At 42.4% G+C, this 21,000-nt stretch overlaps 1 protein-coding gene across 1 annotated transcript in view; it reads left to right on the forward strand.

Annotated features, from left to right (window-relative positions):
- Fsip1 (fibrous sheath interacting protein 1) overlaps window positions 1-21,000 on the forward strand; it is a 96,317-nt gene that overhangs the window by 27,223 nt on the left and 48,094 nt on the right. Inside the window, 2 exon segments of the mRNA XM_013010009.1 lie at window positions 425-609; window positions 6,629-6,766. Coding sequence (XP_012865463.1) covers window positions 425-609; window positions 6,629-6,766 — 323 coding nt within the window.

Here is a 21,000-nt window from a genome sequence, read left to right on the forward strand (position 1 = left end):
TTCTTTTTGCTTATGTGGTGCTGAGGAATCGAACCCAGGGCCTCAGGCATGCAAGGCAAGCGCTCTACCACTGAGCCACCTTCCCAGCCCTGCTTAGTTTTTTTTTTAAGAGATAGGGTTTCATTAACTTTGCCCCAACTGCCCTCAAACCATGATTCTCCTATCTCTGCCTCCCGAGTAGCTGGATTGCAGGCATGCGCCACCATGACTAGCTCCACACAAACTTTTTCTAAAGAAGGCTGTGAGGCCAACTTATTCCACTTACAGTCTTCTTACATTCTGTAAGAAGATATTTTATACCACACTGGCAGATATAAAAAATGTAACACATTTTTTTCTCTATCCCGACATGAATTCTGTGTTTTGTTTATTGGATGTGTGAAGGTCTGAGCTGTCTTGTCATAGTCCGAATGGCATGTTTTAGGTATTGGGGGGAAAATGCAGAGTGACCTAGTAATGTTTTCCTCTTAGGGTGATTTGCCCGGGCGCCTCGTCCCAGGAGAGGGGTATACACTGGCACCCAGCCAGCATCAGCAGCTGGCTGACATTGACACAAAGCTCCAGGAGCTCTCCGCAGTCTCTCCACGGTGTGAAAGTCAGAATAACCAGGTATGTTAACCCGGGAGCACGCACACTGTCCAGGTGAGGCCTGGGAAAGCTAGCCGGCATGCTTACTCCCTCTACCCACTTCTTCCCAGTTGCTTTTTCTGTGATAGCGCCATAATTGTGGATCTTCGGTCGCTTCCATTTTGACTCATTTTCCTTCTCTTGGTAATCTGCTAGCTATGGTCTCTGAGGAAGTACTTGCTTTATAAATCCATGGCTGTGATGTAAGGTGGTTCCTGGTCATCATGAGGATAGAGGGAGGGGCGCAGCTTACAGCGATCCCCCGCTCCCCCGTCAGTCGACAGCCCTCTTTGTCTTTATTCTTTCCGGACTCGGTGCTAGCGGGCCGGCGTGTTCCCTTCTCTGCCTAGCTCTTCAGCTCCTTCATTTAAACACAAGAGCAGTGATATTTCTTGTGCTGATGACTTCTATGAGAGTTTTTTTTCTTTCTTCCTTCTGGTACTGAGGTTTAGACGGGAGCCTGGTGCATGAAGTGCTCTGTCACTCTCCCTACCCATTGTTTGTTTGTTTGTTTGTTTTTGAGATGGTTTCCTTATCTGGTGGTATTGTGATTTGAACTCAGAGCCTTGTACTTGGCAGGCAGCCGCTCTACTGCTGAACCATACCTCTTAGCCCTTTTTGTGCTGGTCATTTTTGAGAAAGGGGCTCTCTTACTTCTTGGGCCACAGTTGGCTTCCCATCCTAGCTGGGATGACAGGCAAGTGCCACTTTGCCAGCTATTGGTTGATAATTGGTTTCTCATGTATGCTGGACTGGCCTTAAACTGCAATCCTCTTGATCTCAGCCTCTCAAAGGCTGGCCTCAAACTGTAATCCTCCTGCTCCTACCTCTTGAGTTGTTCTCTTGTGAAGTTTTAAAGGAATGTGTTTCTCAGTAATTTTCTCAAATATTCTTTTACAAAGCTGGTAGAAAGTATAGGATACAGAGAGGAGCAGGACTTTGCAAAAGTAGAATTCTTTCCCGACCTCCTTCTATTTCAGTACTTTTAAGATCTGTTTGGAGTCAGATGATATTTTAAGAAAAAGTATCTCCAGATCATTTGTTCTACAATTATAGATGGCTAGGATTTTCTTGACCTTCCAAAAGATTTAAATATCAATAATCCATACTCATAATTCAGATTTAAACTTGGATCCTCTCTCCAAGGTAAGGGATCTCGTTTTAGGCCAGTTGAAACTATCTCAGAAAAAGGAGCAGAGTCAAAGTGTTCCTTAAAAGCTGGGGGTGACTGGCAGCAACCTCCCTGGGCCACCTCAGCTTCCTTGGGTTCTTTTTTTTTGGGGGGAGGGGGGTCAGTCGTGGGGCTTGAATTCTGGGCTTGGGCGCTGTCCCTGTGCTCTTCAGCTCAAGGCGAGTGCTCTTCCGATTGAGCCACAGCACCACTTCCGGTTTTCTAGTGGTTTATTGGAGATAAGAGTCTCACGAACGTTCCTGCCCCGTCTGACTTGGAACAGCGATCCTCAGATCTCAGCTTCCTGAGTAGCTAGGATTACAGGTGTGAGCCACCAGTGCCCGGCTCTTCCTTGGGTTCTTTGTGAAAGGGCAGGGCACAGCCACTCTGACTCTTGAGAGCAGCAAGGGTTGAAGTGTTCTCACACATCACTTGTGGAACGCAGACCGGAATCTCCATCCCCGTCCAAAAGCACCTTTTGACTTTGACATCAGTTAGCTGCTCAGCTAAACCTCAGGTTCCTCATTTAGAAAATGGGTTGTTGTGAAGATTAGCATATGTGAAGTGCTTATCGTATTATCAGGCATAGACTTCGATGAATGAAGTTACGTGTTACAATACATGACTTAGGAACTCTTTCCTTTGGAAAAGAGTTGGCTCTGAGTCTGCATAGGTAACTGTGGCACAGGATAGTGTGGGCCTATGTTGCTGGCACAGGGCTATAAGTCAAGTGTTGCAGAGATTCAGAGCAGAGTGTTCCATTTGCCTTAGAAAGAAGAACTCGAGCAGGAAGCAGAAAGGGTCAGAGATACTGAAGACTGCAGCAAAGCACCAGGCTAAGCCTGGTCGCCTCTGGTCAAATGAAACTCATAGATGGGTCTTCTTTAACTCACAAAGTGTTTAAAAAATACATATAGCTATGCTTGGCACTGGTGGCTCATGCCTGTAATCCTAACTACTCAGGAGGCTGAGATGAGGCTCTTTTTTCTTTTTGGTCAGTCATGGGGCTTGAATTCTTGGCCTGGGTGCTGTCCCTCAGCTCTTCAGCTTAAGGCAAGCATGCTACCACTTGAACCACAGTGCTACTTCTGGTTTTCTGGAGGTAATTGGAGATGAGTCTTGTGTACCTTCCTGCCTGGGCTGGCTTTGAACCACGATCCTCAGATCTCAGCCTCTTGGGTAGCTAGGATTACAGGCGTGAGCCACCAGCTCTTGAGGCTCTTGATTCAAAGCCAGCCTAAGCAGGAAAGTCCAGAAGACTCTTACCTCCAATTAACTAGCAAAAAGCCAGAAGTGAAACAGTGGCTCAAGTGGTAGAACACCAGCCTTGAGTGTAAAAGCCAAGTAAGAGTTTGAAGGCCTGAATTCAAGCCCCAATACTGTCACTCTCTATCAGTATCTATATCTATATATCTATATCTACCTGTAGCTAGGTGAATTCATACTGCAAAAAAAGGAGAGAGAAATATAGCTGAATGCTGGTGACTCACGCCTGTAATCCTAGTTACTCAATAGGCCAAGATCTGAGGATTGCAGTTTGAAGCCAGCCTAGGCAACATAGCCTAGGCAACATTGTCCATGAGATTCTTATATTCAGTTAACCACCTAAAAATCAGAAATGGAGCTGTGGCTCAAAGTGGTAGAACACTAGCCTTGAGCAAAAGAGCTCTGGGACATGCCTAGGCCCTGAGTTGAAGCTCTACAACAAGGGGGGTTGGAGGGAAAGAAAGAAAGAAAGAAAATATGGTAACCTTAGACCAGAATCCTTGCTTGGGACCAGCTCTTCTGGATAGAAAGTGTAGTGACTGCTGTTTCTGTGGGATGCAGACTCTTCACGTCACTGTAACATCCACCATGCTGTATTGTATTGTCAAGACAGCAGTCCAAACAGGCTAACAGACAGACTGTTTGACTTAGCCTGCCATTGATAACAGACAGTGAATCCTACCATGACAAACATACAATTGCAGAATATTACTGAGGTTGTAAAAGGGGTAGAGGAGATTTCCTTTTCCTTATGAGCTTGCTGATTAGATTGTTTTCATATAGATGGCTTTCTCTAGTGCTTAACTTGATGGCGATATTGTAAAAGCAGCATTTGGCTTTTGTGCATCTGATTTTCTCTGTGTATCACAAAGCATGTGGTCACATTCAAAAGAAGAAATGTCATCACAATTATGGTAATGTTAATAATGCTGTGTGGCTGCAAATTTTACATCTGTTTTAAGTTTTTATTTCATCTTAGCAAAAGACAACTAATTGATGCATTTTTTTTTCTTGAGCTCTGTGGTTTAACTGCATACCTTCCCATATCCATCTCCTAACTCTCCACGAATTGTAAATCCCACCATAAAATTGAGTGAGGGTCTACAATTCACGTTTTCTTATTTGTAGATATATTAGATTCCAGCTTTCTTCAAAAATGTCTAAGCTAGAAGAGTTATGTGAACATCCAGTTTCTTAAATCCTCAGTACTGGATTCAGTAATCAAGTCTATTCTGTTTGGCTCGTGTAAAGAAGTGTAGTGTATTCGTCCTCTGTAATCAGCCTCATTAAATCTACAATTACAGTTCATGGTTAGATTTTCTTTCTTTCTTTTTTGGTCAAAGGAAAGTATACTAACTGGAAATTAACAAACATTTGGTGAGGAAGGTTGTATTTTTTAGTGTTTTACTGTTTCCTTTTGCATCAGTACTGAGGCTTGAACTCAGAATCTTTCACTCTTGCTTAGCTTTTTCTACTCAAGGCTGGTGCTCTACCACTTGAGCCACAACTCCATTTCTGGCTTTCTGCTAGTTAATTGGAGATAAGAGTCCTTCAGATTTGTCTGCTTGGGCTGGCTTTGATCTCAGCCTCCTGAGGAGCTAGGTTTACAGGTGTGAGCCACCAGCGCCTGTCTAATTACGCATATATACACATTTGCCCTCTTTCCCCATCATGTTATGAGGACTTTTTCAACGTATGCTAGTCACAGGCATAGAGCTACCACTAAGCATCCGCTTAGTTGCAAGGGTTCCAAAGCCTTTGGAAGGGTGCCACAGGAGCACAGATTTCTTTTTCTTTCTTTTTTTTTTGGGGGGGGGTTCGGTGGTGGGGCTTGAACTCTGGGCCTGGGTGCTGTCCCTCAGCTCTTCAGCTCAAGGCTAGTGCTCTACCACTTGAGCCCCAGCGCCACTTCTGGCTTTTTCTGCTTATATGAACCCAGGGCCTCATGCATGTGAGGCAAGCACTCTTACCACTGAGCCACCTTCCCAGCCCAGGAGCACAGATTTCTGCACTGAGACATAACAAGAAGTTACATTAGAGGTCCTTGTCACCAGAGCCTGTATCTCACAGATTTTTCTTTGTTTTTCTGTTGTGCTTCCAATGCAGTTCCTTTATTTCATGGCAGTATTCTAAGATGACAGAAACAATCTGTTTGAAAGATTCTCTCCCACCCCCTTTCATGCAGCCAGGCAGCTGGCCCACCTGAGGACAGGAAGTCACAGCCGCCTGTAGAAATGGAGAGCATTATTAATGTGAAAACACAGGCAAGCTGGCCATGAATACTTGGTTAATACCAGGGCTGGTTTCCAGACCTTAATACATGTCTTCTTTGCATATCAAATAATAGGAAGTTGGGAGAAATTTCCTTTGTGTTTGACTTTTGAAAATGAGTTTATTTAGCTTCAAAGACCCCTGTGGCCTTAGTCATTACCAGAGATACTTTTCCAAGAATAAACAGAGGATCCCTGGACAATCAATTAGCGGAAATCAACAAATACCAATTTACCTCAAGGATAATTCTGCCCTGGGGCTTCATTAGACATTCTGTGCCTGTCACAGAGAACTTCTGCTGAAGTCACTGTAAAATCATCTTGGTACATCACAGGGATGAAACCATAGACAACATGTTATGCAAAAGGAAACCCTGAGCACTTCGGCTGTGCAGCTGGGAGCATTTCACCAGTGTCAGAGGCTGTTTTGGTTTCTGGTTCGCTCTTTTGCCCCTGCTTTTTTTTTTTTTTTTTTTTAAGAAAATGCTTGTTGTGGAGTTTGAACTCAGGGCCAGAGTGCTGTCCCTGAGCTTTTTTGCTCAAGGTGAGCCCTCTATCACCCAAGCCACAGCTCCATTTCCAATCTTGGCCCCTGCTTTTACCACATATTTGAACTACATGGTAGTTGAGAGGCTGTGGCTAAGAAAAGACATTACACGTCGTCTGTTGGATCCAACTGGAGGGAATTAAAGACTTACAAGCCACTAGAATGGAATTAAACTTTCTCAGAAGAAATCGAGACCTGGAAAGAGGAGGTGACTTTCTCATTGATTATGATAGTCGTGCTGGAGGGAAAATCTAACCTGTAGGCCTATACCTTTTGGTAAGGAGAAAATGGTTTTCAGAGCAGAGCAAAAACAGCTCTGGTAGAAAAATTTTCTTGTTTTCTTTAAAATAATGACTTTGCTGCCTATGCAAGTAATACATGTTCACTATGGGAAACTCAATCACAGAGAAGGGTAATTAAAAATAAAACAGGATAAAATAATTAAGATTTTTATCATCAATTATTGTTAAATTTCCTTCCAGTGTATTTCTCCACAAATATCCACCCACCCTATCCCCAAATAACATGTCTGTGAACTCCAGCATGGGTGCTTACTAGATTGCCATGCAGCTATGCTTCATAACAACTGTAACATAGTGACCTGGGCCACCAGCCACCAGCAGGGGGGTTTTAGAGACGTCACTGGCTCTGAAGGGCCAGTGTCCTGTCTGGGAAGCACGCTCTACCCACAGTGCCATGGGGCTCGTCACCAGCCTGGGGTTTTATGTATTTATTTATTTAAATTAGGAATCTGACCTTGGTGATGAAAAAATTATGGAGCTAGTCCCCGGAGACAAAGTGCTTCGAAACACCAAAGAGCAGCGAGACCAGCAAAACCGGCTGAAGGAGATAGACGATAAGCTGCGGAAGATGCAGGAAGAGGTGGTAAGTCCTTTCCAGTACGGGTGTCATGGTGGCTAATCGTGGTGCTAAAAAGTCCCAGTTTCCTTTTGCTGTTTCATGATTGATTTTAAGGGTCAATCAGACATGAAACTGTCCTTAAGAATTGAAGTAAATGCTGAAAATATGATTCATAGGACTTAAGTGGTATTATATTTAAATTTTTTTGGGGGGGTTTGGTCGTGGGGCCTGAAATGTGGGCCTGGGCGCTGTCCCTCAGCTCTTCAGCTCGAGGCTAGCGCTCTACCACTTGAGCCACAGCGCCACTTCCAGCTTTTTTCTTTTTGCTTATGTGGTGCTGAGGAATCGAACCCAGGGCCTCAAGCATGCAAGGCAAGCTCTCTACCACTGAGCCAACTTCTCAGCCCCTCCCTTTTTTTTTGTCAGTCCTGGGGCTTGAACTCTGAGCCTGGGCACTGTCCCTCAGCACTTCAGCTCAAGGCGAGCGCTCTACCACTTGAGCTACAGCGCCACTTCCGGTTTTCTGGTGGTTTATTGGAGATAGGAGTCTCACGGTCTCTCCTGCCTGGACTGGCTTTGAACCGTGATCCTCAGATCTCAGCCTCCTGAGTAGCTAGGATTACAGGCGTGAGCCACCAGCGCCCGGCACTATTACTGTTTTTTTAAACCATGGTATTACCATTATTTGAATTTTGAGTTCTTTAGGAAATCTTACATATTCTTCCAGTGTCATTTGAAGCTTGACTACATTTAAAGGAATATAGTAACTATGTCAAGGTTTGATGGTTATCTAAATAGAAAAAAAAACAGTACGGACTCAGAGAAAACAATTACTGAGTACCAGCGCTGAGCCAGATGCACCCGCAGGTGCTTTTCTAATGCTGTCTCATCTTCAGTGGTGCTCTGAGGTGAGCCCTGCCTTTGCTCTGTGGAGGCGCTGAGTCGCGCCCCTTCCTCCAAGGAGGACGCTGAGGAGAGGACGCAGCTGCGGGGCTCTGCGTAACCCGACCGCCGGCGTGCATTTGCTTTGCTTTACTTGAAAATATTGTTTGTTTTTCTGTGATAATTTTGTTATGAATCAGTAATGTTCATGAGCAAAACGTTTGGACTTTCCCATATAAAGTTTCATTTCACAATTTTATTTCTTATGGTCAACTCTTTTAGAGGCTATTACCTGTTTTTGTTTGTTTGCTTGTTGGTTTTCAGTTTTTTTAAAAAAGGTGATTTTCCAGATTTCAGATGGTTGTACAAAGGGGTTACAATTTAACATGCCTATCTAAGCTGCTGTCTGTTTTTATGTTTTAATTGTTTGTTGTTTTATAGTAGTTTTCTGGTTCATACTGTGTACCATGTGGCCTCTTTCAAATTCTATAAAACTCACTGTGCTTCATAAATGTCTGGGTACGGTTTAGACTGGGAGTCTGGGGAATTGAGTCCCAGTTTCAGTCTCTCAGCAGTCTGCTGTGTGACCATGAAGGGATCTCTCTGTCTAGGAGCCTACCTTGTAAGCCAGAGTAGTTCCAGATGACCTGTGTTCTTTTGCTAGTGATTATGAGCATGGTTATTTTTGGGTGAGAATTTGTTCTTTATAACATAGACTATTTAAAGCTATTGTATACTTCATAAATACTTGGTATTGATGGGCTTAAATGGTCTGTTGAAAGTTACTTTTGGAAGTTAGCAACACTTTTTAGGAGAATAGAAGTCTGACTTTTATATATAAAAAGTAGTTTGTTGCCTACAACATGGTTTCTGAATGATAGCTTGTTTTGCAGTTTTCGTTCACTCTTTCTCCTGTAACGGAATACCCGTTCAAGATTACTTGTTTGTGTAAAAGAGATATTGTGGCGCTAGAGAACTGGTGAGTTAAAAATCAAATCTACATCCAGTCTTAGGGATGGAGGACAGTGGAGTCCTGGAGGCTGCTTCGGGAAACACCTGAGTTGCAGGGCTGATTCCTGAGTGAAGCCTGGAAAAGTGACTTAGTTCTGTGCTTTCAGTGGGAGGCTACACTTTCTTGGTGGAGACACTGGAGGAGGTGCGGGGAGTATTGCTGCTGTTGGTCTGTTCTGAGGGGAAGGAGCTAGGGCAGGGAGACATAGAAGGGACACGTGATAGGAAATTCAGCAGGTCCACAGGCCTGTAACGCAGCTGGGCAAGACAAGCTTTCCTACAAATGGCAGATCGTTCCCTGCACCCCTCTACCCCTGATTTTTCCATGTAGCCCAGAAAGCTGCCCTCTATTTGTTTGGTGTTCAACAGGTTTCTCTGACCATCCAATCTCCAAAACATCCTGATTTGTAGTCCTGTTACAGAAGCTTCAATAGTTGGGGTGGAGACATTGAGAGTCAGAATGCTTGGTCTGAATCTCATCTCTGCATTTACTAGCTGTATGACCTTGGGCTGGCCATCTGATCTCTGTGTTTCAGTTCCCACATCTTCAAGGTGGTAATAACTGTAATACCTGCTTCACAGAGCTGTTATGCAGATTAAATTTACACAGACACACACATGTGGGTGCGTGTGCGTATGCGTGAAACTACCCACTAGGCCTGACATATTTTAAATGCTGTATACCTATTTCTGTTATTATTGACATTGCTAATATGACATTTTCCAAGGCTTGTTTCTAGGTTCAGGGGGCGGACATGGTACGGAGAGAGTCACTGAAGAGAAAGGTGGTCCTTGCAGAAGAATCAACATGTCCCTTTCCCCCACTTGGGATGAAAGAAAGGAAGGCGGAGAAATGAAGGGAAAGCAAGAAGGGTTACTCTAGCATACTCTAGAGTAGTGTAGAATACTCCTCAATGTGAGGAGAGGTGGGTGATTGCAGTGGGAGACCCCGGGGCCAGCGGATGGGTAAACCTATGCTTGTACAACCGAGAAAGAAACAAACGTGAGATGTGTACCCCAGTTACCAGCTGGGCTGCTCTTTGGCTCCCCCCCCTTTTTTTTTTGTCGGTCATGGGTCTTGAACTCTGGGCCTGGGTGCTGTCCCTCAGCTCTTCAGCCCAAGGCGAGTGCTCTACCCCTTGGGCCACAGCACCACTTCCTGGCCCAGTTTCATAACTTACTGCATACACATCACAGGCTGCCACGCAGCCATCAAAAGACAGAAGGAGGTCTTCATAGCTTCAAAGGAAGCCTGGGCTGCAGCACTGAGGAGGGAGCTCCTGCTGGGCTAAGCTCTGACCAAGAAATCCTGGAACCATGTATGCCAGTTTTCTTTTTTTGGTGCCAGTTCTGGGGCTTGAACTCAGGGCCTGGCACTGTTCCTAAATTTTTTTACTCAAGGCTAGTACTATACCACTTGAGCCACAGCTCCACTTTCAGTTTTTTGGTGGTTAGTGCAAGATAAGAATCTCATGGACTGCTGGCTTTGAACCATGACCCTCAGATCTCAGCCTCCTGTGTAGCTAGGATTACAGGCATGAGCCACAGCACCTGGCTGATGCCAACAATTTAATGATGATTACTTTAGTCAAGATGGGGTGGATGGAGAGGGGAAGGAAAGAAATTCATTTTTTATATCATATGCTATTTACAAGGAAAAGTGTGTTGGTGTTATGGGTGGTTTTATTTCTTTTGTTCCCTATTTGCCTGACTTTCTTTAATGTATACAAGTCACATTTGTAAGTAGAAAAAGGTACTGTTTATAAATATGTGCAATACTGATACAAACAAAAGGCTGTTACTTATCGCCTCAATGAATCCTATTCGAACATTCAGACAAGTCAGTCATCATTAGCACTGATGTTCAGCCTTGCCTGTCATTAAAATCTATGTTCAGACAGCTTTTTGGCTCTGTGCACAGCCATTAGACCCTCCTCTCCCCCCTCAAAAAAAACAACAATGTGATATGATTGTGTGTTTGTGGCAGTAGTGTGGCTGTGGGGACAGTGACATTTGCACGTTATCTGTAGACTTTAAAACTGCTGGTATTTTTTTCCTGGGAAACAGCTGGTTAATAAATACAATGGTGGCTCTTACATGACTAGTATTTTTTTACCTATATAATTCTACTTTTAGGGTAATTCTCCAAAAATTAACACCCAAGGAAAACCGTACCAAATAAACCAGGAAAAAATGCTCTTAAATAAAGGAATGCCAGAGCAGTTCACACAATGTTTACTCAACTAATACTGTGTTAGCACAATGAAAATATTAAGCACATAGGCTATGTCACTACAGACTTTTAATTGGAATGTGTGGTACAAGACATAATAAAAATTGAAGATAGTAAGTGGTGCAGTGACTGAAGTGGTAGAGCATTAGCCTTGGGCAAAAGAAGCTCAAGGACAGAGCCCAGGCCCAGGATCAGCAAAAATAAAAACAAACAAACAAACAAAAAACAAAGGAAAAAAATTAGCTGGGAACCTGTGGCTTCCGCCTATAATCCTATCTCCTCATGAGATCTGAGGATCATGGTTTGAAGCCAGCTTGGGCAGGAAAGTTCATGAGACTCTTATCTCCAATTAACACTAGAAAACTGGAAATGATGCTATGGCTCAAAGTGGTAGAGTGCTGACCTTGAGCACAAAAAGCTCAGGGACAGCGCCCAGGCCCTGAGTTCAAGCCCCACAACTGACCAAAAAAAAAAAATTGAAGAGAGCTTTGTATCAATGATATATAATTGGAATATAATTGATAATGGTATATATGTTAGGTAGATAATATATAATAAACATGTTAGTAGTTTATCTTACTAGATTATTTTCTACTTTCTATGAATTTGCCTTTTTTCTGAAACAAAGAGGAATCATAATTGACATTTTGTAATTTTACTGATTTAGAGATTTTTAAAAAACCCATTAATAAATAACAGTGGTAATTTATATTGAAATAAACAGTGGTAATTTATATTTTATCTTAGTTTTCCTGAAGTATTGAATGTATCACTATGCTAATAAGGATTTTTAAAGGACATCTTTAAACTTCTGGTGTGAGATAAAAATACTTATAATGAAGTTGACATATTTCTACCTTTCACAAATCAAAATAATTCAATTTTAGTTTTTGCATTTTCAAAGAAGAATCAGCAGACTGATTTTACCTCACTGACTTTATTAATGACAAAATGTTCTCCAAAGATGGTTAGTTAAGTAGTGCTAGGAAAAGCTTTCCACGGTCCCAGTCATTCAGATGCATTGACCACAAGGTTTAGGTCTTTATTGCATTTCTATTCACTATTTCCATCATCTGAAGTCTTCTGTTTCTTTCCACATTCTTCCCTGTTTTGGTTTCCTGGAGACCCCAGAGGTTGGCCTTGTTTGGTGAACTGCTTATTAATGCATGAGTGTTTAGCACTCTAAGCCTGTTGTTGAGCACTGAGGCAAGAATGTGGCTCGGTCGGGTGGACAAATCCTTGTGCTCTTGTTCTTATGTGACGTGCTCTTGTCATTTAACCTGCTGGAAGAATACATGGACCCTGGGTCAGAAGACTTGGGGATTTCTCCTGCTCAGAGAATGGATGGTGTGTGTGTGTGTGTGTGTGTGTGTGTGTGTGTGTGTGTATGTGTGTGTGTGTGTGTGTATGTGTGTTTATCTAGTTCTTAAACACACTGAGAATCATTTCCACAATGTGAGCCAGTTCTGTGGATTAGAAACCAAAGAACTGAATAGCTAAATGGTTTTCAAAGGCTCACAAATCGTAGAAAGAATCTCAATTCTCTGACAATTCAAGATGTGGACTTTTTAATAAATTCAGTGTCTGTAACTCACATCTGTGTGGTTCAGCCAAGTTTCAGGCAGGATTTGTGGCCACCCACAAATGTGGGCTTCATTCTACAACCTTTAAGATCTTGCCAATCTCCTTTCCTTTTGCACATGCTAGGCAAGCTCGCTGCCACTTGAACCACACCTCCAGCCCTATGATAAACATCTTTTCCAAATTGCACAGAATTAAAAAAAACCCCAACATATTTGTGGTTGAATAGGATGAGTAGCTAATATGCTTTGGTAATTTATTTGTTAAGTAAGACCCAAAAAACTGGTTCTACTCTCCTTTATCATTGTTTAGAATAGTAGAATTTATTTTAATCATTTTTCTTCTGTAACAGCTTTTAAGAAAAGGATAGCATAATGATATTGACACATAAAACAATATTTTATAAGTTGTGGAACTATTATTTTTGTTCCGTGATGATGTAATGTTGTCCTTGTGTATTTTAGTACTTTTTTTTTTCTTTTTGCCAGTTCTAGGGCTTGAACTCAGGGCCTGGGCGCTGTCCCTGAGCTTCTTTTGCTCAAGGCTAGAGCTCTACCACTTGAGCCACAGCACCACTTCTGTTTTTTTTTTTTTTTCTGTTTGCGTTGTACTGAGGAGTTGAACGAAGGGCTTTACCACTAACCCACATTCCCAGCCATTTCTGTACATTTGATGCAGAAATTTTGGCAAGACTCCTTGCAATGAATATCGTCACCTAATAGCTCAAAAAATGGCATGTAACATAGTTATAACTCATGGCTAGTGTTCATTATTCCAAAATTAATAACCTTTGAAAAGTTGTTTACTATGTGTTGTATTGGATATAAATCTAGGACAAATTATAAACACAATTAGCTACCATGCTGTGGGAAGATTTTCATATTAATCTGTCCTAACTAGCAGGCCATACAGGGGTAGAACTTCAGTTGGAAAAGTGGGGTTGTGTGAAGGACACTTCTGTCTGTCTCTGCTTTGAATGTGGGTAGAATGGAAAATGAAGTCTCATAAGAATGTCTAACCATAAGTCCTCATGGAGATAGGTTTGAGTATGAGATCATAGGACCACTTATAGGACCTGAAACACCGAGTTGAATGTTTAGCTGAAGGTAGTCATAGGTTGACCTAACTCCTGGCTTCTGATTGGAGGAAAGGAACTGCCTAGGGAAGATGCACTTGGGATCTAGACATGGTAAAATGTGAGGTCCATGAATCTACAGCAAAGCGAACTCTCCTGTTTCCCCTTCCCTACCAACACACTGTGAGCAAGAGTGAATAGAAAAACACACTACACAGTTTGGAATAGGGCATATCAGAATGTAAAATATGTCCATTCAATGCATTTTTTTTAAAAAGAGGAGGGCTGGGAAGGTGGCTCAGTGGTAAGAGTGTTTGCCTTGCATGCATGAGGCCTGGGTTCGATTCCTCAGCACATTAGTGGACAAACTGGAAGTGGCACTGTGGCTCAAGTGGTAAAGTGCTAGCCTTGAGTTGAAGAGCTGAGGGACAGCGCCCAGGCCCAGAATTCAGGCCTCACGACTGACAAAAAAAATAAGTAAATAAAAATAAAAAAGAGGGTATTTGAGAATATGCCAAAGGAAGATCTGAAAAGGAATCAAATAGAACGTTATAGGAATTGAAATTCACTTTAAAACAGCCTTCTTTCTCTGCATCCATCACCCAGTCCTCCCCCCTCTTCATAGTTGTGTAAGGGTGCAAGTTCTTGGTATGATAGGGGTGTTACTAATATTTTCTCCCTTTCTGTGACTTAATTCCTAATTCTTTTAATTCCTGATACATTTTTTTCAGTGCTTTTAAGGATCATGTATTTTTTTCTGTTATAATAGATTTCTTTCTTAATGATGTTTATTTCTTTTAGTTATTGTAAGCTATGATGCAGTAAATATACTTTAATGCATTTGTTTAGTTATTTTAAGGTGTGTTTTTTATTCTTGGTGGTACTATGGAGGCCTGTGCTCACTAGGCAATCTCTAGTATTTGAGCCATGGCCTCCACTCCTTTTGCTAATTTTAGCCTTGGACCATGATTCTCTGCCTCCCCGGTGTCTGGGATTAAAGGTGTATGCTACCATTCCCAGCTCTTGGGATATATTCCTGAGTGCAATTTCTATGAGTATACGGATAGAGTTTGACTGTGTGTCTCCATCTTCATCTCCAGAGAGCATGTGTAACTTACTTTCAGTGTGTTCGAGTGCTCTATCTAGGCCTGCATTGCTATTACTCTTTTATTTTGTCAATCGTATAGTTTAAAAATTATAGTTTATGGATTTTGGTCGGTAAAGAATACAGGCAATAGTTTCAAATGTTTATTAGTAAGTTTTTGTTTGTTTGTTTGTTTTCCTGCCAGTCCTGGGGCTTGAACTCAGGGCTTAAGGTACTTGTGTTGTTAGGAAGATGCTCTACCATTGAGCCATGCCCCCAGCCTGTCTTGTTTATCTCTTGAAGAGCTGTCTTCTATCTTTGTAGGGCATAGACCCTTTGTCATATGAGCCACAGATTTATCCTTTTCTGGAATATTCCTTCTGCGAGTCTCCAGTTTTAAAGTTTTGTGAGGTGCTGTTTTTCCATCTCCTTTGTACGGGGAATCATTTATTAGTGCATGTTGGGTGTCGCAGCTTGCTTTGTCGTTTCTGAAATGTTAGGTATTCACATGCTGTCATCTGTAAGCCCCGTATCATCCTCGTTCGTGTTTTGAGTAAGTAATGCCAAGGAGATCATCACTTAACTACGTTCTTGCTGAAGCTCCCACGACTAGCTTTGAAGTTTGCCATCTCTCCTTACCTACATTTCTTAGGATCTTAGGTTTAGATAAGGAATGACAAGTAAAAACATAGCATAATGTAAGTTTTTCCTTGAGTCTACTTATAATATTTAAATTTAGTATTGAGCAGAAGCAAATTATTTATATTTTTATTTATTCTGTGTCCATTTGAAATTTCAAAATCAACATGACCTAAGATTATTCTTTAGGACATTTTCTGAGCTGGTCACTCAAGGGAAATCAATAGTTAGTGGTCTCTTAGGTCTTAACAAGTATTTAGATTTAAGCACTTGTTAAAAAACAAGGCTTTCCATAGTATAGAAAATCTCCCCATAGTTGTAATTTTGGGTGTGAATGTCATATGGTAATAGTTAAGTTTGACAAAAAGAATATGGTGAGCCTCTGTTATTTGTGAACTTATTACACTTGATTTTGAACAAGCACAGTAGCAAAAAATAAACTATCAAAAGAAATTTCAATCACAAAAGTTTTAAATTCAGCTCAGGCATTATCTAGCTCACTTCATGTGGAGAAGCTTGCAGTCAGTCATGAGTTAGTGTCAGTTGTATATAAATCACAATGTGGTCTGTTTAGTGTTTCCTTGCTCTTAATTCTGTGAAACTGTTCCTCCTCAAAAGCAAAATAGTGTCCCCAAAGCAAGGTAAATCTGTGATGATCCTTCAAGCCAAAAAGAGCAGGTAAAATGTTTACTGATAAGGTGAAATTTCCGGTTTGCTGAGAGGTAGAACATCTTTAGTAGAAGGTGGGTGACATAAGGGAAAAATGAATCAAGTGTCTGCAGCATTCAAGGTAAAGAACATGAACTAAGATGTAGTTTTGGTAAGCAGCACAGTAATTTCTGTGAGAAGAATGCAGTTCCAAATTAAGGGCCCTCACACCTACTGTTTGCCCAGTACAGGTAAGTCTGAGTGATTTTAGAGTACTGAATTTCATCATTCTTTGAATTTGATTTTCTGATTTTTCTGTTCTTGACCCTGGGTTAAGGAATTCCGGTGGTAATAAACATGTGGCCTTTCTGCCTTTTTGTGGTCAGTTTTACAATGTGTTCTTTATATGTTACATAGCCAGTCCCTGTGTGCTGCTAGGAGGCTCAGGGCGATAGCTCACTGTACTTGACTCTGATCTTAGAAAGCTCAGCCTTGGCGTTCTAGGGCACAGCCAGCCATCAGCAGGCGATACTCCAAGGCAGCCTGGGGACCTGCCTGCCATTCTTGTGTCCTGGCTTCCCACGCATGGCTCAGTTGATAGCGAAAGCAGCATTCTTGATTTTCTTCTTTGTCTCACCCTCTTTCCAATTTAGCAGGGTTGGGGTTCAAATATTTGAAGGTACTTATATTTTCCTCTAGAGGGACTTTTGAAAACAAAAGATTTAGGAATAGATCAATATGATCAACAAGTCAACAAGTGCATGCTCAGCTTGATTCTTTGAAGATGTGTGTGTGTGTGTGCATGTGTGTGTGTGCATGTGTACATGTGAGTGTGTGTGTGTGTGTGTGTGTGGCAGTTAAGCCTGAGAGCAAAGTAAGCTGACATCTTTTAGTTAGCCTGTGATCATGGAGTGTGGCTCATTCACGAAACCCTTCTACGAGAGCACAAACATGGTTCTTTCAAAATCATTTTTGTACTGTGTTTTTGTGGTGCGTACACTTAACTGTTGAGAAGCCACCAGACCATAAAATCCCTCCAGCGAGAGCACTGGAAGTTGCAGAGCTCAGAGGTTTGTTAAGGCTGTGAAACTCTATTGTTTGCGTGTGTGTTAAATAGTTGCTGTCAGTGCAAGACTTAAAAATTCCCTGCTCCTGGTAACACGAATTGCACTTGATGGCTCCCAAAGGAACTGAAAGAGTCAGCGCACGCCAGCTCTGCTATTGTGAGGACTTTCCCTTTGGCCCAGGCTCTCCAGCCTCTGGCACCGCAGCAGCCCTAGTTTCCATATAAATTAGGCGGGCACAGGGCCTGGCCCTTCTGCTTATATGGGTTACCAAGGGCTGTAGTGCCTGCTGGGGCTGGTGCAGTGGAGGGGGGCTGAGCAACCGCTGTGGTCCCCGCCTCCGCCTCCTCCTCCCCTCCTCCTCTTCCTAGTCTCTCCCTTCTTCCATCCTAATTAGCTGCCGGATCTTCTTTTGTTTTTGTTTTTATTTCCCTTCCTCTATTCCGTTCCATTCTTTCTTTCCCCTTATCCAGGATTTTCTCTCCAATGGCAATCCACAAATTAGCCTAATCCATCCTGCTTTAATTCATAGGTATTAATTGTGTCTGAGCACACATTCTGACATGCTAAATTATAAGTATCTTTAATCACTTGTAACTAGTGGTGAGATTGAGGGTCTTGTGCTTCCCTTTTGTAGGGTGATAGGCTTTGCTCTGTTACGGGATGGGTCCCAACCCTTTGTTTGGGTTTGTCGACTTGAAGATGTAAATCCTGTCCAACTCTTTTCTTCTAGCCAAAATTTTAAAATGTCCTTTTAAAATTTAGTGGAAAAAAAAAGTCTCTTGCTTGGGTAGTTTGCTGATGGGAATGCAGAAGCACACTTTGTAGGCGCATACTGATCATAGAGTTGAATGATGGTTTATAATTGCATTTCCCACACAAGCTTCTGTGTGGAGTTTAGGTAGCCACAGTGAGTGTTGCATCCCAGCCGCGTTCCCAATGCTCATCTCGCCCAGCCCCATGCTGCAACATTTTTGTGTTTTTACTAAGCTTTATGGAAATGCGCCATAATGTGCAACCCAGAAAGAGAATCCATTCTGAAACAGACTCAGTTTCATGAACTTTCTTGCCCAGGCTGGCTTTGAACAGAAATCCTCAAATCTTAGCCTCCTGAATAGCTAGGATTACAGTTTTGTTAGTCACTATAGACTATGTCATTTCTCAGCTAGCCAGTTTCTGCGGGTTAGGGCAGAAGTTTTGGCAGTTTTCTACAGTTAGGTGGCATTGATGACATAGTTTGATCTTGGTTCTGTAGTGGAGCAGGGGAATCTACACTGCCAAAGACCCAGAGGAGTCAGTGTTCCAGTTCATAATGAGCTGTGTGACTCCACTCCCAAGACTTATATGCATGGCTTTTAGGAAGACCTTTTATTAAAGTCATATGTTTGTAAGATGGTTTTTGTTCACTTGTTTCTATGATAAAGCCAGGCACCGGTGGGTAGAATTTTGGTCTGTGCTTTCACAATAAAGTAGTGTGGAGGCGCCACCCAGTGGTGGTGCCAGCGCCTAGACCGGATTCTCTGCTGGGTTGAAACCTGGTCCCTGGTGCAGGGGTTCCATGGAAAATACGTTAGCATGTCTAACATGTTTGCCTTCCTTTTATGCTCACAGAAACCCTCCTGTGTCACTCTTATTTGAAATTAGTTATATTAGCGGCACAGTTACTTATTTAGCCAGTGTTTTTAGCTGATGATATCAGCCAAAATTTGGGTTAAACTTGAAAATCACAGCTTAGTTCTAGGTGACCCGGCTGCCGACTGCTGTCACCAGACAGGTCCTCAGGGCAGCCCAGTGATGGCCCGGGAGCCTCACAACGCTGCCCTGCTCTTTGAGGACCGTCCCTGCCCTGTGAGGGAAGGATGGGAGCATCATCTCTTGGAGAAAATCGCTTTTTCACTTGTGACACCACACACAAGCACACCTCAAGCACACACCACATTGGAAAGACAGACCAGATGGCTCACGGGAGTACTTTCTGTTTTTACTCTTAAACCACATAGAATCCAAACTTGTGACAAATATTGAGGTTTTTTTTTTTCCAAAACAAGCGGTTGGAGCTGGAGGTCTGGAGTGGAGCGCGCTGCCAGAGGCCCGCCGTGCTTTACTGCCTCTGTAACCCGAACCCGTGACCTTCCCTTTGCCTCCCGTGACCTTCCCTTTGCCCCCGTGACATTCCCTTTGCCCTCAGGGCTGCATTCTTCTCCCCCTCCACGTAGGGAAGGCATATATATATACACATATATATATATATATGTGTATATATATATATATATATATAAAATGACTTACACAGGGGGACTTTTTACTTCTTTACCCATGTTGATTAGCTCTCCATTCTGGGCAACAATCACATGGAAACAACTCCTTACCATTTCTTAAATACTAACATTCTTGTTTCATAGAAATACACATTCATTATACATTTTTAGAATCACTTGTGTACAGAAAATTCTGCTGAGGTTTTGGTTGGGATTGTAGGAACTTATGGTTAAGTTTGCTGAGACCATTTTATTATATTGACTCTCACATCAATGAACATGATACACATCTCTACTTAGTCTGCTCTGCTTTATTTCAGTAATATTTGTCCTTTTCAGCATATAGACACTGATATGTTTTGAGATTTGGATTTGAGCAATGTACTTCTTGCAGCTTTTGTAAAGAAATTGTTTGTTTGTAATTGTGCATTGGTAAAATACGAACAAATATGATGAAATTTTGTGTGTTGACCTTTATCCTGTGAACTTGCTTAAGGTACTTAGTGCTTGATTCCTTGATTCAATTCCTTCAAATTTTTTCCACATCATGTCATCTATGAATAGGGATGGCTTTATTTCCAACTTGTTTTATTTTTTGTCTTTTTTTCTTACTCTTGCTAGAACTCTGGGCACAGTTATTACTTAGAATAAGAGTGGACAGGGGCTGGGAAGGTGGCTCAGTGGTAGAGCGCTTGCCTTGCATGCCTGAGGCCCTGGGTTCGATTCCTCAGCACCACATAAGCAGAAAAAAAAAGCCAGAAGTGGTGCTGTGGCTCAAGTGGTAGAGCGCTAGCCTTGAGCTGAAGAGCTTAAGGACAACACCCAGGCCCAGAGTTCAGGCCCATGACCAGACCAAAAAAAAAAGAAGAGTAGACATTTCTACCTTGTCTATATCTTAGGGGGAAAGCTTCAGTCTTTCATCATTCAGCATGATGTTACAGGTAGAGGTTTACTGGGCAGAAAAACTTCCACTTTATTCCTATTCATTAAAAAATTATGAGGATGTTGAATTTTTTTTGTGGGGTGGGTTGGTTGTGGCGCTTGAACTCTGGGCCTGGGCGCTGTCTCTCAGCTCTTCAGCTCAAGCCTAGCACTCTACCACTTAAGCTACAGTGCCACTTCTGTTTTTCTGAGTGGTTTATTGGAGATGAATCTCATGGACTTTCCTGCCTGGGCTGGCTTTGAATCATGATCCTCAGATCTCAGCCTCCTGAGTAGCTAGGATGATAGGTGTGAGCCACCAGTGGGGGGCTTGTTGATTTTTTAAAAATGCCTTCCTAGTAGACTAGAAGACCCAGAAATGAAACCATACACTTACAGTTATTTGATATTTGATAAGTTATCTGATATTTGATAAGGAAACCAAAGACATACAGTGGGAAAAAAAATCCTCTTCAACAATTAGTGTTGGGAAACTGGGCACCTACGTGCAGAAAACTGAAAGTGGATCCCGGCTTGTCACCATGCACTAGTATCAATTCAAAGTGGGTTAAAGACCTCAACGTCAGAAACTACTACAAGAGAAATTAGGAGAAACAGTAGAACGTACAGGTAGAAACTTTTGTTTTCTTTTTTTGTCCGTTGTGGGGCTAGCGCTCTACCACTTGAGCCACAGCGCCACTTCCGGCTTTTTTTCTTTTTGCTTATGTGGTGCTGAGGAATCGAACCCAGGGCCTCATGCATGCAAGGCAAGCGCTCTACCACTGAGCCACCTTCCCAGCTGGGTAGAAACTTCTTGACTAGAGTCCCAGGAACACAACAGATAGGAGAGAGAGTTGACAAA

The sequence above is a fragment of the Dipodomys ordii genome, unplaced genomic scaffold, assembly GCF_000151885.1.
Source record: "Dipodomys ordii isolate 6190 unplaced genomic scaffold, Dord_2.0 Scaffold11, whole genome shotgun sequence".
Lineage (NCBI taxonomy): Eukaryota > Metazoa > Chordata > Mammalia > Rodentia > Heteromyidae > Dipodomys > Dipodomys ordii.